Source organism: Podarcis erhardii, assembly GCF_964252035.2.
Source record: "Podarcis erhardii genome assembly, chromosome: 1".
NCBI classification, from domain to species: domain Eukaryota; kingdom Metazoa; phylum Chordata; class Lepidosauria; order Squamata; family Lacertidae; genus Podarcis; species Podarcis erhardii.
The window spans coordinates 32,141,446-32,154,764 of NC_138497.1; the positions used below are offsets into that span (position 1 = coordinate 32,141,446).

The window sequence follows — 13,319 nt, forward strand, 5'->3', positions numbered from 1 at the left end:
AAATTCCTCAATTCCACACCTACTCCTGCTGCTCCTAAATGGGCAGAAGGCCAAGAAACTGAAAAGTTGTTCTCAGCCAGTTGAGAAGCATAATGTTACACAACACATAGCTGCAGACCCAAGTTACCCCTTATGGAGGAGTGAGGGAGCAGAAATAAACTCTCAGTTCCTCTGAGCCAATGCAGACTTCACCATTCTGGTGCCCTCCAGTGTTTTGGACTACACAGCTGTGCTTGCTAGGACTGATGGGAGTTGATATTGAAAACATCTGGAGGGCACCAGGTTGGTGAAGGCTGAGGCTGAGCTAGGTAAAGGGTAAAGGGACCCCTGACCATTAGGTCCAGTCGTGGCTGACTCTGGGGTTGCAGTGCTCATCTCGCTTTATTGGCCGAGGGAGCCGGCGTACAGCTTCCGGGTCATGTGGCCAGCATGACTAAGCCGCTTCTGGCGAACCAGAGCAACGCACGGAAACGCCGTTTACCTATTTATCTACTTGCACTTTGACATGCTTTTGAACTGCTAGGTTGGCAGGAGCAGGGACCGAGCAACGGGAGCTCACCCCGTCAAGTCCTAGGCTCTGTGGTTTAACCCACAGCGTCACCTGAGAAATACCCCATAAAGTAATTTCAACCCCAATGGAAATATAGTTGGTTTAGGTCAGCATGATGAAAGCCCCTGTGCTGCCATATTTATATATTTAAGAATATATTTTGCCTGCCCTACACCAAAAGATCTCAAGGTGGGTCACAGAATTTAAAACAACAGTAATACATCCCCATTTAAAAGAAAAAAAAAACAGGTAAAAATACACATTTAAAATCACAATGTAAAACCTAGCAGCAGACTAATGGCAGCACTGTGCATAACTAGGTTGCTTGAATCCAAACAAAGTCTGAACCTGCTCCCCTACCTGGTTCACATGCTGTATTGTCTTCATTCCAAATTATGGCCTGGAAGAGGGAGTAATGGGGATGTTTGTAATGTATTCCCCCCCATGGTTTTAATTGAATGTATGAATTGTTTGTTTGTTGTTCTGTTTCTGTAAAGATGCTTTGAGTTGCTTGCAGCAAGAAACAAGTGTTTAATAAATTGAAATAATAATAATAATAATAATAATAATAATAATAATAATAATAATGCTGCACATATAGGCCACAATTGTGCCATGTTATGCCACTTCATTGGGAATAGCAATACTCCCCATGACTAGCATTTGCTGAACCTTCCAAGCCCATCAGAGCCACCAAAGCCAGAGCAAACATCTATCAAAGATGTAAGGGTAAGTGGGGGCTAGAGAATTTTCAAGTTATAAAGACAGAAATGGATGGCTTTAGAGATGGTGACCTGTCACTCAACTAACGGAAACCCATAGGAAAAGGCTATATGGCTACTAATTTGCCATCGCCTTTACCCATAGCAGTGCACAGCTGCTTATGAGTGATGTGATTTCAGTTCTGGTCCATCCTGAACTACTGCTAATGGGTTTGAACCACATAGTGCTCAGGCTAGAGCTGCCACCTCCACTGCAATGCATTGGTTAACCTCCCTTCCGTTGACTCAGTCTTAAACCATTAAGACTTTATGTAGCTCAACTGAAGTTAAGGAAACTATGCCATATGTCATTTGAAGACTGTTGCTTCTGGAAACCCTTCAGTCCTGTTTTCAAGGTTAGAAACACTCCCTTGTTTGGACAGAGCAACAGCTTTCTGTCTTTTCTTTATCACAAAACTGATAACCAGCTCCCTTGAAATGTCTCTCCTGTCCAATGTCAGATCGCCAAAAAGAGAGAGAATCTAGTAGCAGCAAAATTTAAACTTTACCTCAGTTTGCTTGTGCAGCGCATCCCTTTCACCTACATAGAGGGAGCTCAAGGCATGATTTGAAGATGGAAAAGGATTAGCAGAAAAGACAAAATTAAAAAATTCCTTCCAGTAGCACCTTAAAGACCAACTAAGTTAGTTCTTGGTATGAGCTTTCGTGTGCATGCACACTTCTTCAGATACGTATCTGAAGAAGTGTGCATGCACACAAAAGCTCATACCAAGAACTAACTTAGTTGGTCTTTAAGGTGCTACTGGAAGGAATTTTTTTATTTTGTTTTGACTATGGCAGACCAACACGGCTACCTATCTGTAGCAGAAAAGAGTTGAGGGTGCAGTTGCTGAGAATGGTGTGGGTGAGTTCACCAAGTTATGACACAATTCAGTGGCAGATTATCATGGTGACAAGTGGCTTTAGAGAGAGTAAGGGCTCGTCCACACTTCTGCTTCCCTTGCCTCTTTCCCCCCACTGTTTACTGCTGAATTGGAACAAATATCAATCAGTTTTTCTGCAGATTGATCTTTGTTCTGATTCAGTGGTAAATGGTGGGGTCTCCCAGGGAAAGTGGAGGGACAAACAAAAAAACTGCTTGGACCTGTGCCTAGGAAGCATGGGACAAGTGGAAAACCTTTTGGACTCAGGCTTTCTAGTCATGGGGCAAGCAGAAGTGTGGACAAACCCTTAGTCAGCACAATAGGGACCAACTGCTGATTATTGCTGGAAATATGAGAGAGAGAGACATACTGTAGGCAAGGACAGGGAACCTGCAGCCCTCCAGATTTTGTGCTGCAACTCCCATCATCCTTGGCTATTCCCTATGCCAGGCATGTACAAAGTCCATTTCGGGGGCCTAATTCGGCCTGCCGGTTGGCTTAATCTGGCCCCTGTGGCAGTTTATTTCCTGGAGTAAAATCCTTAAAAAACCTCAACAACTCTAATCCTAAAAGAAGCTCAACAACTTGGGGGTAAAATAATAAAAAGTTCAACAACTTTGGTTGGCCCCCATGGCCCTTCACTTCATCAAATCTGGCCCTCTTTGAAAAAAGTTTGGACACCACTGGTACTGTCTGAAACTGATGGGAGTTCAAGTCTTGCAACATCTGGAGGGCTGCAGGTTCCCTATTCCTGCTATAGAGCAATAGGCTGTACAAAGTTACTTTTTTAAACCTCACTTGCATTTACACAAATTATCACTAAGTCAGCAATCTTATGCATATTTACTGCGGATATGCCCAGTTGACAAAAAGGGAGATTATTTACAAGTGCATCCACAAGCTCGCTCTGAAACTAATGTGAGTTGAAATGGGATATAGGCATGCCTCCTTTTATATATATATATACATCTACAGTAAACCTCTGGAACAGTGATTGCATTGTGCCTTTGTAAGAATACAGTTTAGGACACATGGCACTTTGGTTCATTGGCAAGTGAGACATTGGGCAAGTGAGACATGCAAAATAGGGAAGATCTTACGTGGCTATAGGGATACTTGATAATGAAGCTAGGCCATGCAACCAGTTCATAGGCATATATTTTCAAAATTAAACCCTCTTTAATTAGGTAGGATATACCTCATTTCCTGCATCTATATTCCACCTTTTCCTCCAAGGAGCTCTACATTGTCCACTCCATCCTCATTTAATCCGCACAACAACCTTGTGAGGTAGGTCACAGCAGAGAGGCAGTGACCTAATGGATTTGAACCCGGATCTACCAGATCCTAATCCCACACTCTTAACTACAACACCTCACGGGCTCTCACTCCGAAGCAAGTGTGTGTAGGTCGTGGCCATATGTTCACTTGAGCTTACATCCGAGTAAACATGCTGTACCCTAAGGAATGGGAGACTTGTGCCCCCCCCAGACGTGCCTGGACTCCCGCCAGCCCCAGTCAGCATGGCCAAGGCTCTGAAATTTTGGGAGTTTAAGCCCAGCATCACCCGCAGCGCCGCAGGATCCTTCCTACGCGCGCCTCAAACTGGATCCTCAACCCCGAAGGAGTGGGCGTGGCCGTACGAACGCGCGCCTCGACGTCACAGCGATACCCAAAAGAGCTTAAAGGCAAGCGTGGGCACTTCCGCCCGGCTTTCCCCGCCTTCACTCGGAGGCACGTGATCTTCCCCTCTCCTCCCATTCCCTTCCCAGTGGAACCAGCCTCTTCGGTTCTGCGTACGTTCCCGTCGCTGTCTGGGGCAGGCCATATGGCCACGCCTCCGCCAATAGCAGCGCAGCTAGGCGGATCAAGATGGCGGCGCTGGCGGCGCTGGCTAGCTTCAGGGCGCTGCGGCTTTGCGGGCGGAGCAGGTAGTGGTGGGCCTTTTCCCTTTCCGTGCTTTGCGACGGGGGGTTAAGCGAAGAGGAACGGTGGTCCCGGCGGCGAACGCGGGCGAGGTGTCACCCCTTGTTGGTTTTCAATGCACGACACAGTTGGCGTTTCCCTTTCGCAGTCACATTCACACGCGCGCGCCCCTCTGGTATTCCTAGGCGCCCTTATTCTCCTAGCCCAAACAAGGGGTCGGGAGATTTGCCCCCCAACCCCCCGGCCTGTAGGTCCCGACAGCTTGGCTTTTAAGTCCAGGGATCCCAGAGAATCGCCATGGCGACACATCGAACAAACACAACCGTCTGTCTTATCAGGGCAATATACGTGGTGTTGCAAACTTTTCCAACCGCCCCTGCACCTTCTCGGAGGCAAAGGCTTTTACAGCGTAATATTCTCTTACTGTGGGAACAAACAAGTAAATGGGCAAAACGTTGCGACTGGTTGTGGTGGGTCATTTCACCGTTCTGGTACTGTAGGTGGAGAAAAGGAAGGCAAGAGTTTAATTCCAAGACGACCAACAGTAAGTCTCTGATGGCCCCGCTGGTTAGAGTGCAGTGCTGATAACGGCAAGGCTGCAAGGTTCTCTCCCCATATGAGGCAGCTGCATATTCCTGCATTGTAGGGGGTTGGACTAGATGACCCTTACCTTAGGGTCCCTCCGACTCTATGATTCTAGCATCATGTAGTTGGAGGGTGCAATATTAATTCAGGGACTGAGCATTTCACTGCTTTGCAGAGATAGGTTTTGATTCTTATATCTCAAGGCATTTAGATTTTTAACTGGCAAAAGGAGATACAGTGTTGTTGGTGGCAAGTCTCCAATGCAGTATGTGCAGGGTTACATCAGTGATACTGATGACTCTGTGACTTATAAGGTGGCTCTCTATGCCCTGGCAGCTAGGAAGATTAGGAAGAAAGAACTGGATGGGCTAGTGGTCAGTGGCAAAGGGGACTCTGAGATCTAATTTGCACATTTTATTTGAGAATTATTTTTTATTCTGTGTAGTAAGAGATTTTGGTGGATTTGATCATGGTTTTACCGCATATGTAGCAACTACTGGGCTTTTTTGTTTTTCTTCTTTGGATGTTGCCATGGCCTTTGGCTGGTGCAATAAAAATATTAAATTTAAATTGGCTCATAAAAAAACACACTTGTGCCTTAAGTTGTAAACTCTATCTGTACATTTAGATGCATGCAACTGTGCTGTTAGGCACTTGTCAGCAAACCTGCAAAGAAGACATGCCTAATGATGTTCTATATTCACTTGTTATATAATATCTAAAAGTCTTGAAATGTCAGGAATTACTTCTGTTTCACTACTTTCTGTGGGGGCACATAGTGCATTTAGGACTGTAGCCTAAATCTGTTTCCAGGTTTGCTTTTTTAAAAAAATAAAGTTGAAGTCAGTGGTACTCTTGTTAGTATAAATGCTTGTTCTTTAATGCTCTGGGGGCTGAAACAATCGTGCAGAAAGTCTATATATTGAGCTCAGGAGTTCTGAGCTGTAGTAATGTTATATCACTGAGAGAAAGATTCATGGAACAAAACAGTAAATGGTCCAGGGAAGAACAAAGGGATTGTTAAGAAAAACTGAAAGAAAATGAAATGAAGCGCTCTTTTTGTACTGTACAGTATAATTACCCTGTGCATCTCAACAGTTAGAAGATTGAATTGAGGCCAGCAGCTTAGCAGGGTTCAGGCAAGGTTCAGGCATATGGATAATGACAGCAGTACACTGGGAAAAATAACTACAGATGATGGTTTGGTTTCTAATATATCTATGGCCATCCAGTACCGGGGAGCAGATGAAAATAAGCAGTGCTAATTTTAGTCAAAGGTTTTACCATTTCTGCTCTATAATGTGTGTGTATGGGCATCTGCGACTTTGTTTCTAAAAAATTAAAATTGTTATAAGGTTGTTATAGACAACAGCTCCTCCCTCCTGATCAAGGAATAGCCAGTTTTGTTGCAGTAAATCTCCTATAGCTATAAGGAGGAAAGACAGTTATTATGACTTCAGCACCAAAGTAACTCATGAATAGCGAGCTAGAAAAAGGTTTCATTGTAAAATGAAGAAAGGAAGGGAAGTGTTCACATGACAGATGATGACTAACCCAGAGCTGGAAACACACGACTTAGAACAATTGGTGTATGTTCAGCCCTTTGTGAACTTAGTCCCAACCTAACAGTAAACACTTAAACACCACATAATAGGAATCGGTTGTTTAAGATTCAGACAGGGATTCAGGTCTATTCCACAGGGTACAGTATTTTCTCTCTCGTCTCCCTCCCTCCCTCCCTCCCTCCAGTATTCAGGGACACATCACTTATTCTCTCCTGCCTAGAGTGAAAAGGTCCAGAACAACAAGCATTATGTGAAAGATCCTCACTTTTGTGCACTGGATTCTGTATTCTGTCTAAGAAGATACTTCTTACTATGGGTCTCTTCCCCCTTGCTTAATGAGTAGATCATTAAGAGACACTTAGTATCAGACATTCTTTCTCACTCAGACAAGAATTTCTAAGTTAAGTAAAGAGAGAGAGAGAGGTGCACTCTCGCTCACTCACTGATCCTTGTCGCCTCAGTCTTCTGAGGAAAAGCATATTGCCCTTACCCACCATATATATGCTGTAAATGCTTTCTCCACAATTTTGCTATTGAAACTCATAGTTAGGAAGTATAGAGTCAAAGTTACCTGCCTTTGTGTGTTCAGATTTGATGGGTGGGTGGGGGTATATTTCTGACCCTTAGCTTCAAAGTCCCTCAATCTGTCTGTAGTTGTTTCCCTCATTTATTGCTTTTCCACTACCTCCATTCCTTGGATCTTATTTGTTCCTTAACTTTCCCACACAGCCATTCTCTTCCTCACTGGCATCTGATAAGAGCCCCATCCTGCGCCACACAGAATGGTGCCTCCATGCCAACGATAAGAGTACAGTGGGTCGCATCCTCTGCCTCTGGAGAGACCTTGACTGATTCCAACGAGGGGCAGATTTACCTCAGCGCGAACTGTGTGAAGGTATGGCTTCTTGGAAATCACCAGCTGTATGTACCTTCTGTAGTGTCTTGATTCCTCCTGAGCTGCAGTATGATGTGGTGTTTGGTGTGATAATGTCATAAAAGAATGTATATGTGTAGCTGAGTGTGCAGTTGCTTTAATCCAAAAAGTATACATTATATTACTAGCCATCTCCATGGCCTGTCCATGTCAGAGTGGCATAATTTGATGTGGCCGCACGTGAGGGTTGGTAATTTGCAGTAGCAAATGGCCCAATGGTTGCCATTAATTTGATTTGAATTGATTTTAGAATGAATTGATTTTAGAATGCTGTGTTACTTTTATTGTTGTTAGCCACTCTGAGCCTGGCTTCGGCTGGGGAGGGTGGGATATAAATACAATATTATTATTATTATTATTATTATTATTATTATTATTATTATTATTATTAGCATACAAACTGTGATAGAACTAGTAGTGGGGTATTCAATCCAGGCTTGGCAAAAAGAGAAAAGGCCAGGCATGTTTTGGGTAGTGTCAAAGACTGGATGTGAATCAGCCCTTACTGTTTGCAGCAATGGCAGCACTTTCACCGAAGGCACTCCAAGTCTTCTCTTTGAGTACATGTGAAAGAATGTGCTGCCAGGTTGATTGGTGCTACGTGCCTCTCGTGTGTGTTTTGCTTTAGGTTGCTCTGTATCTGGCACTTACCATCTCTTTGAGGGATCTTGCTAGTTTGATGTTGGATTTCAAGTGGTTGCTAAATATTTTTGTATGAATCTGACCCACCACTTAGCATTCTTTTTCTGTTTCAACAGAGACTGTTGGAGATTGCAGAAGCATCTGAGTTTCTGAGGCTGCAGGTAGAAGGAGGTGGCTGCTCTGGTTTCCAGTACAAATTTTCTTTGGATACAGTTGTGAATTCTGATGACAGGTAAGGGCATAGGTTCCTGTGTGGTGGAGGAGAAAGAACTTTAGGGGAGGGGTGAGAGGGAGAGAGCGAGCAAATGATTGAATGAGGAATGAATATCCTATTATATAGTGCAGATAATCCTGTTGTACTGTTTTCCACTGCTGTACTTGTGCACATCATTTCCAAGCCTTGTGGCAGCACAATGCATTCAGTGTTTACAATTAGTTCTCAATATGAGCATTCTGCTTTTCTTTTTCACTTAAAGATTCAGGGCAACTAATACCACCATGCAAAATACGTATAATCATCTAATCAACAAGGTAAACTAAAACAACAAAGTGTCTTACGGCACCTTAAAGACTAATACAGTGGTACCTCGGGTTACATACGCTTCAGGTTACAGACTCCGCTAACCCAGAAATAGTACCTCGGGTTAAGAACTTTGCTTCAGGATAAGAACAGAAATCGTGCTCTGGCGGCGTGGCAGCAGCAGGAGGCCCCATTAGCTAAAGTGGTGCTTCAGGTTAAGAACAGTTTCAGGTTAAGAACAGACCTCCAGAACAAATTAAGTACTTAACCCAAGGTACCACTGTAAATGTATCATGGCATAAGCATTCATAGACCAGAGTTCATTTCATCAGATACACAAAATGCCACAATAAATGTGTTTGTATCTAAGGCTCTGTTGCTTTTGTTGCAACAGACTAATTCAGCTACTCATCTGGAAAAGATAAAGCTAAGAGAGGTGCTTAAGCCGAATCAAAAGCTACTTGAAGAAGCAGGATTTTCATCCTCCTCCTGAAAAGCTGGCCAGACAAAGGCAGGCCTTTCTTGAAAGGGAGTTCAAGAGGTGTGGAGATCACAGCCAAGAAAACCCTGCTTATAGATGTCTCTGTTTTTACCAGTGAGAAAGATGGAGTGTTGGCGAAGGGCTCACCTGCCAGCCTTAAAGGATAAGGGGGCTTGTGATGGAGTGGGCATTCTCTAAGGTCTTGCTGATTGTAACACCCATGTTTGGGTGTGACCTGGAAGCAGGGGCAAATAAGATCTTGGATATGTATCTGTTGCATTTCAAAATCACTGCAACTATCTCTATCTCCCCCTCCAGGATTTTTGAACAAGGTGGTGCCCGAGTGGTTGTGGACTTGGACAGTCTGAGCTTTGTGAAAGGGGCCATGGTGGACTTCAACCAGGAGCTAATTCGCAGCTCATTTCAGGTGGTCAACAATCCACAGGCAGAACAAGGCTGCTCTTGTGGATCATCCTTCTCCGTTAAGCTTTGAACAACCATCTCCATGCGGACCCTAGTGGATGCTGAGTGGCATATCTCGTTTTCATTATATTCAGCTTCCAGCTGGTGTAATCAGTTGTATGGTACCATGGAAAGAGTCCGGACTGAGTCTCGAATAAGAACTGATATCTCCAGGATTAGGTGTGAAGTGGGCTGGGCACCTGTATTTTCCTTAATCCCAAATGTATCTTCTCAGTAGGATCCCTGATGACTCACTGCATAGCACTTGATCACCTTGGGAGATATGTGTACATACTTCTGTAATTTAACATATTTTGGTTTTTTGAAGTGATTTCCCACTGCATGTAATTTTCATGTATGTTAATAGGCATATTTCCCCCCTGTATTTTCATTTGTACCCTGATGAATGCATGGCTGAGTTATTGGGGCCCACAGCTGCTCCCCAGCCTCCACACATTCAAAAGCATCTGTTGCATGGTGCCTGTATGCATTTGAATGCACATGAGATCCTGTACGGATGATCTGGAACCCTGGGAAAAGCAGGGTTGCTATGTACAAAGTTTTTAAGGATTGTCTTGCAAGGGAATTTTGTTGTGAGGATGTTGTGAGTACCAAATGGGGAGAAGGTTATGTTGCATATGTTCCATAACTTAAGGTTTCCTTTCTCCTTTTGCCTTCTCTGAATGGTAAACAAGAGGTATTAAAAAAACCCCACTTGTTTCATCTTTTGGCCAAGAAACTTCAGTATTGTTGTTGTTTTAAAGGAAGTGTTGTGTAATTACAGTGCTAAATAATTAATGCCTTGACTCTGTTTCTCCTTTAAAATCAGCTGGGAATTGAAAGCTTCATTTTTGGAGTAGAAATGGACTGAGCAGCACTGCATGCCTCTAGATAATTTTTTTGTTCTTTGACCACAAAGGAAATCCTGTATCTAATTAGTGGACTTTTGGAAGGCACTTTGGAGGTATTTATCTGTGAAGGACGTGCAACTGAGTATTGGTCATAACATTTTATAAAGTGCCTATATTTGTGCATCGTTGTTTGCAGTGACCTTTGTTGTTGCTCAGCTGGGACTGATTCCCCCCACCCCACCCCAGGAACCTCAGCTGCCTTTTGGATTAAAAAGTTCTTCCTATTGCTGGATTTAATTTCTTACAAGGAACAAAATGTAAGCTGTATGTTTCCAAATGGGAGCATAAACCATATAGAATTTATCAGTTCATTTGATGCGCTCAAAAAAACTAAGGTAATTAATTATGTGGCTTGCCTGTTCCTAAAAAAACATGTAACTCACCTTTGCTTATTTTCTTTTATATCTGTCATCTGTTCAGTTTTAAGGAAGCAGACTTGCTTGTACGAAGAGCGCAACTCCTTTTCCAACGGGTTTGACACATCTACCCCAAGAAGGAATCAAATTTTAAAGTGAAGGGCATGCCCTCTTTGAGGAATAGTGGGGCTTTGGGGAGCCGTTTCTGGAGGAGGAAGCCTTGAGAGTAGAGAAACTTGATCTGCTAACCTGGAGGATTTGGGGGAGTGGGGGCAGGGTGTATTAATTTTCCCACAGTATGGGGAAATTAGAATATAAGTCCCAGATCCATTTACCTGTTATCTCTAGCCCTTTCTACATAAATGTCAATTAAGCCACCTCTTTTTCTTGCTCCTCGGCTACAACTGATAGGGTGCCGATTTGGATTGCCTATCTACTAGAATTTATAGCATTATTTCACTAGGGGGCATCCTTATACTTTGAGATGCAAATGGCTGAAGAAATTGCTTGTAGAAAATGATGGCTTGCTTGGTTGTGCTTTGGTTGCATCTGAGGCTGAGAAGTAGTGCGTAAGTGCTGCTTTGTTTCGAAAATCTCATATTCAGGAGTATGCTAGGCAGTTGGTTCAGTCTGTGCAAAATTCAACAGCCTTGGCTGCTACCTGCTGCTTAAAAGGGTCATTTCTTGTAGTGCAGAATGTCCAGCATAGGGAGGCGGTGGTGTCAAAGTAGAGCAATGCAAAGGAGTGGCAAAGAGGGAGGGGCATGGGGTTGTTAGAGCCTTTAACAAAGGAACACAATTGCAGTTGAGAAAGATCACAAATTATTTCAGATTCCCTAGGCTATCTGAGCGCCATGCATATTTGTTTCTGCTCAAAAGCATTCATGCCCTTAAAAACTTGAGAGCTTCCTGAATCCCCACTTACTAAGTGAGAAGGAAGGCAGAGAGATGGTGTAATATTTTAATTGTGTTGAGAACATGCAATTTTCACTAAATGTTTTGCTGAGAGTGGTTGTGTTTTCAAAATTGCATACAAATCAGGTGTCTGACACATCTGACCATACATGACATTTTCACTATATTGTATATGTTGGTGCAAACCAATTCACCTGAACATACCATCATGTGTAGATTGCATGTATGCCTATTTTACCATAGTTATACATTTTGGGCAAGTAAAACAATCCTGTTTGTGACCTTCACCCCTTATTGCAAAAGCATTATGAGCGGTGGATGACCTTGGATATGGATTTTCACACTCTAGAATTTCTTTCAAGTTGGCTTTGGTATTCAAGACTTATTCTGTTTGACTTAAAATACACAGTTTCCTGTTTGAGTGTAGCGATCTTTTTTAGCTTCAAAGTATCTCCCAGCCCTCCAGCACCAACTTGGTCTAAGGAAATCATTGACTGCTACGGCATCTGTGTTCAGCACTCATGTAGGAATGAGAAGAGTAAGTTCTGTTCTATGATCCAAATTGAGGTGCTCTCAATGTGAAACCCTCCCAGTGTTGTTTGACTCTGACTCTCATGAACCCCAGCTGATGGTTAAGGATGAAGGGAATTATAGTCTAGCATCTGAATGGCATCATGTCGGCTACCTCTGATCTAAATGGTTTGTTTGGTCCTTGAAATGCCAGCATTCTTAACTCTCTCAATGTGTAAATGATGAATCTTGGAGAAATAAATACAAAACTTAATTTATTGGCTTCATGTTCCACTTGTCATTTTCTTCAGATGTAGAAAATGCTCAGTCACAGTCAGAAGAAAGGGAAATCTTATCATATGTGAGGCCTTTGACATTTGATACATCAACTTTTGCTTGGGATTCTTTCAGCTGAAAGAATATGCCTGGGATGGGGCGGTTTAAATGTATTAGTGCAAGAGCTCACACCAGAATTCTGCTAGGGGAAATGTTTGAGATTATTTTTTGGTATGCCACCCTTCACGTTAAAAATAATAATAATAATAATTCAGACAGCTAACAACATTAAAATAATGTTGCAGATTGTCTCAGATATATATGGAGTTTTGTTTAGTAGGGCGGTGTTGTATCAGAGCTAAATATAGGTCACAACCTGTATACTTTTAAAGTAAAGTTCCAAGCACAGTACTTTACAAACTGCAATATTCAAGTATGTTTGGTACAAAATTCATTTTCCATATAAAATGTGGAATAGACTGTTATCTATCATGAACACATTCTGTGTGTTCAGGCCTTCCTGCTGAACCTTTACTCCTGGATGTAAATGGAGCTTCCTTAAGTTTATACACCTGATTTTACCTGTACACACACACACACACACACACACACACACACACACTTATGTTTGAATGCCAAAGTCGGGCAAGACCTTCTAGTGCCAAGAAGTGGTCTGCAAATACAGGTTGTCTGAGTGTGTTCTGCAGCAGGTCTTCTGCTTGTGGTCTCTGCTTCTTGGGGGCACAGTTCCCTCATTCCCTGCCCAACATCTCCTTCAAACTGCTCTGAAGTCTGCCATGCTGAACCCAAACCAGAAGTGATAATCAGCAGTCTTGACAGGAGTATCTGGGCACAATCACCATACCAAACCCTCCTCCTTTGACTCAGTCCCATCCCAGACAGATACTTGCAACAATTGGATGTACAACTGAAGTAGAAAACGAAACTTAGGGTAGCTCTTTATCATGAAGAACATGAGTAAGAAAAGAGTGTTATCATTAGCATGCATGCATTCCTTATTTGAAGGGCTTTAAAATTTGG

At 42.9% G+C, this 13,319-nt stretch overlaps 1 protein-coding gene across 2 annotated transcripts; it reads left to right on the forward strand.

Moving 5' to 3' along the window:
• The first annotated feature begins 3,971 nt into the window (after window positions 1–3,971).
• On the forward strand, window positions 3,972–12,280 carry ISCA2 (iron-sulfur cluster assembly 2). 2 transcript variants are annotated; one of them, XM_081838803.1, is made up of 4 exons: window positions 3,972–4,126; window positions 7,001–7,166; window positions 7,964–8,079; window positions 9,167–12,280. In XM_081838803.1, exons 1-4 carry the CDS (start codon window positions 4,068–4,070, stop codon window positions 9,339–9,341), a joined length of 516 nt encoding a protein of 171 aa, XP_081694929.1. In that variant the 5' UTR covers window positions 3,972–4,067; the 3' UTR covers window positions 9,342–12,280. The 2 variants fall into 2 exon arrangements, with proteins under 2 accessions (XP_081694929.1, XP_081694928.1); XM_081838802.1 differs by having other exon boundaries at window positions 4,009–4,129.
• The last annotated feature ends 1,039 nt before the right edge of the window (window positions 12,281–13,319 follow it).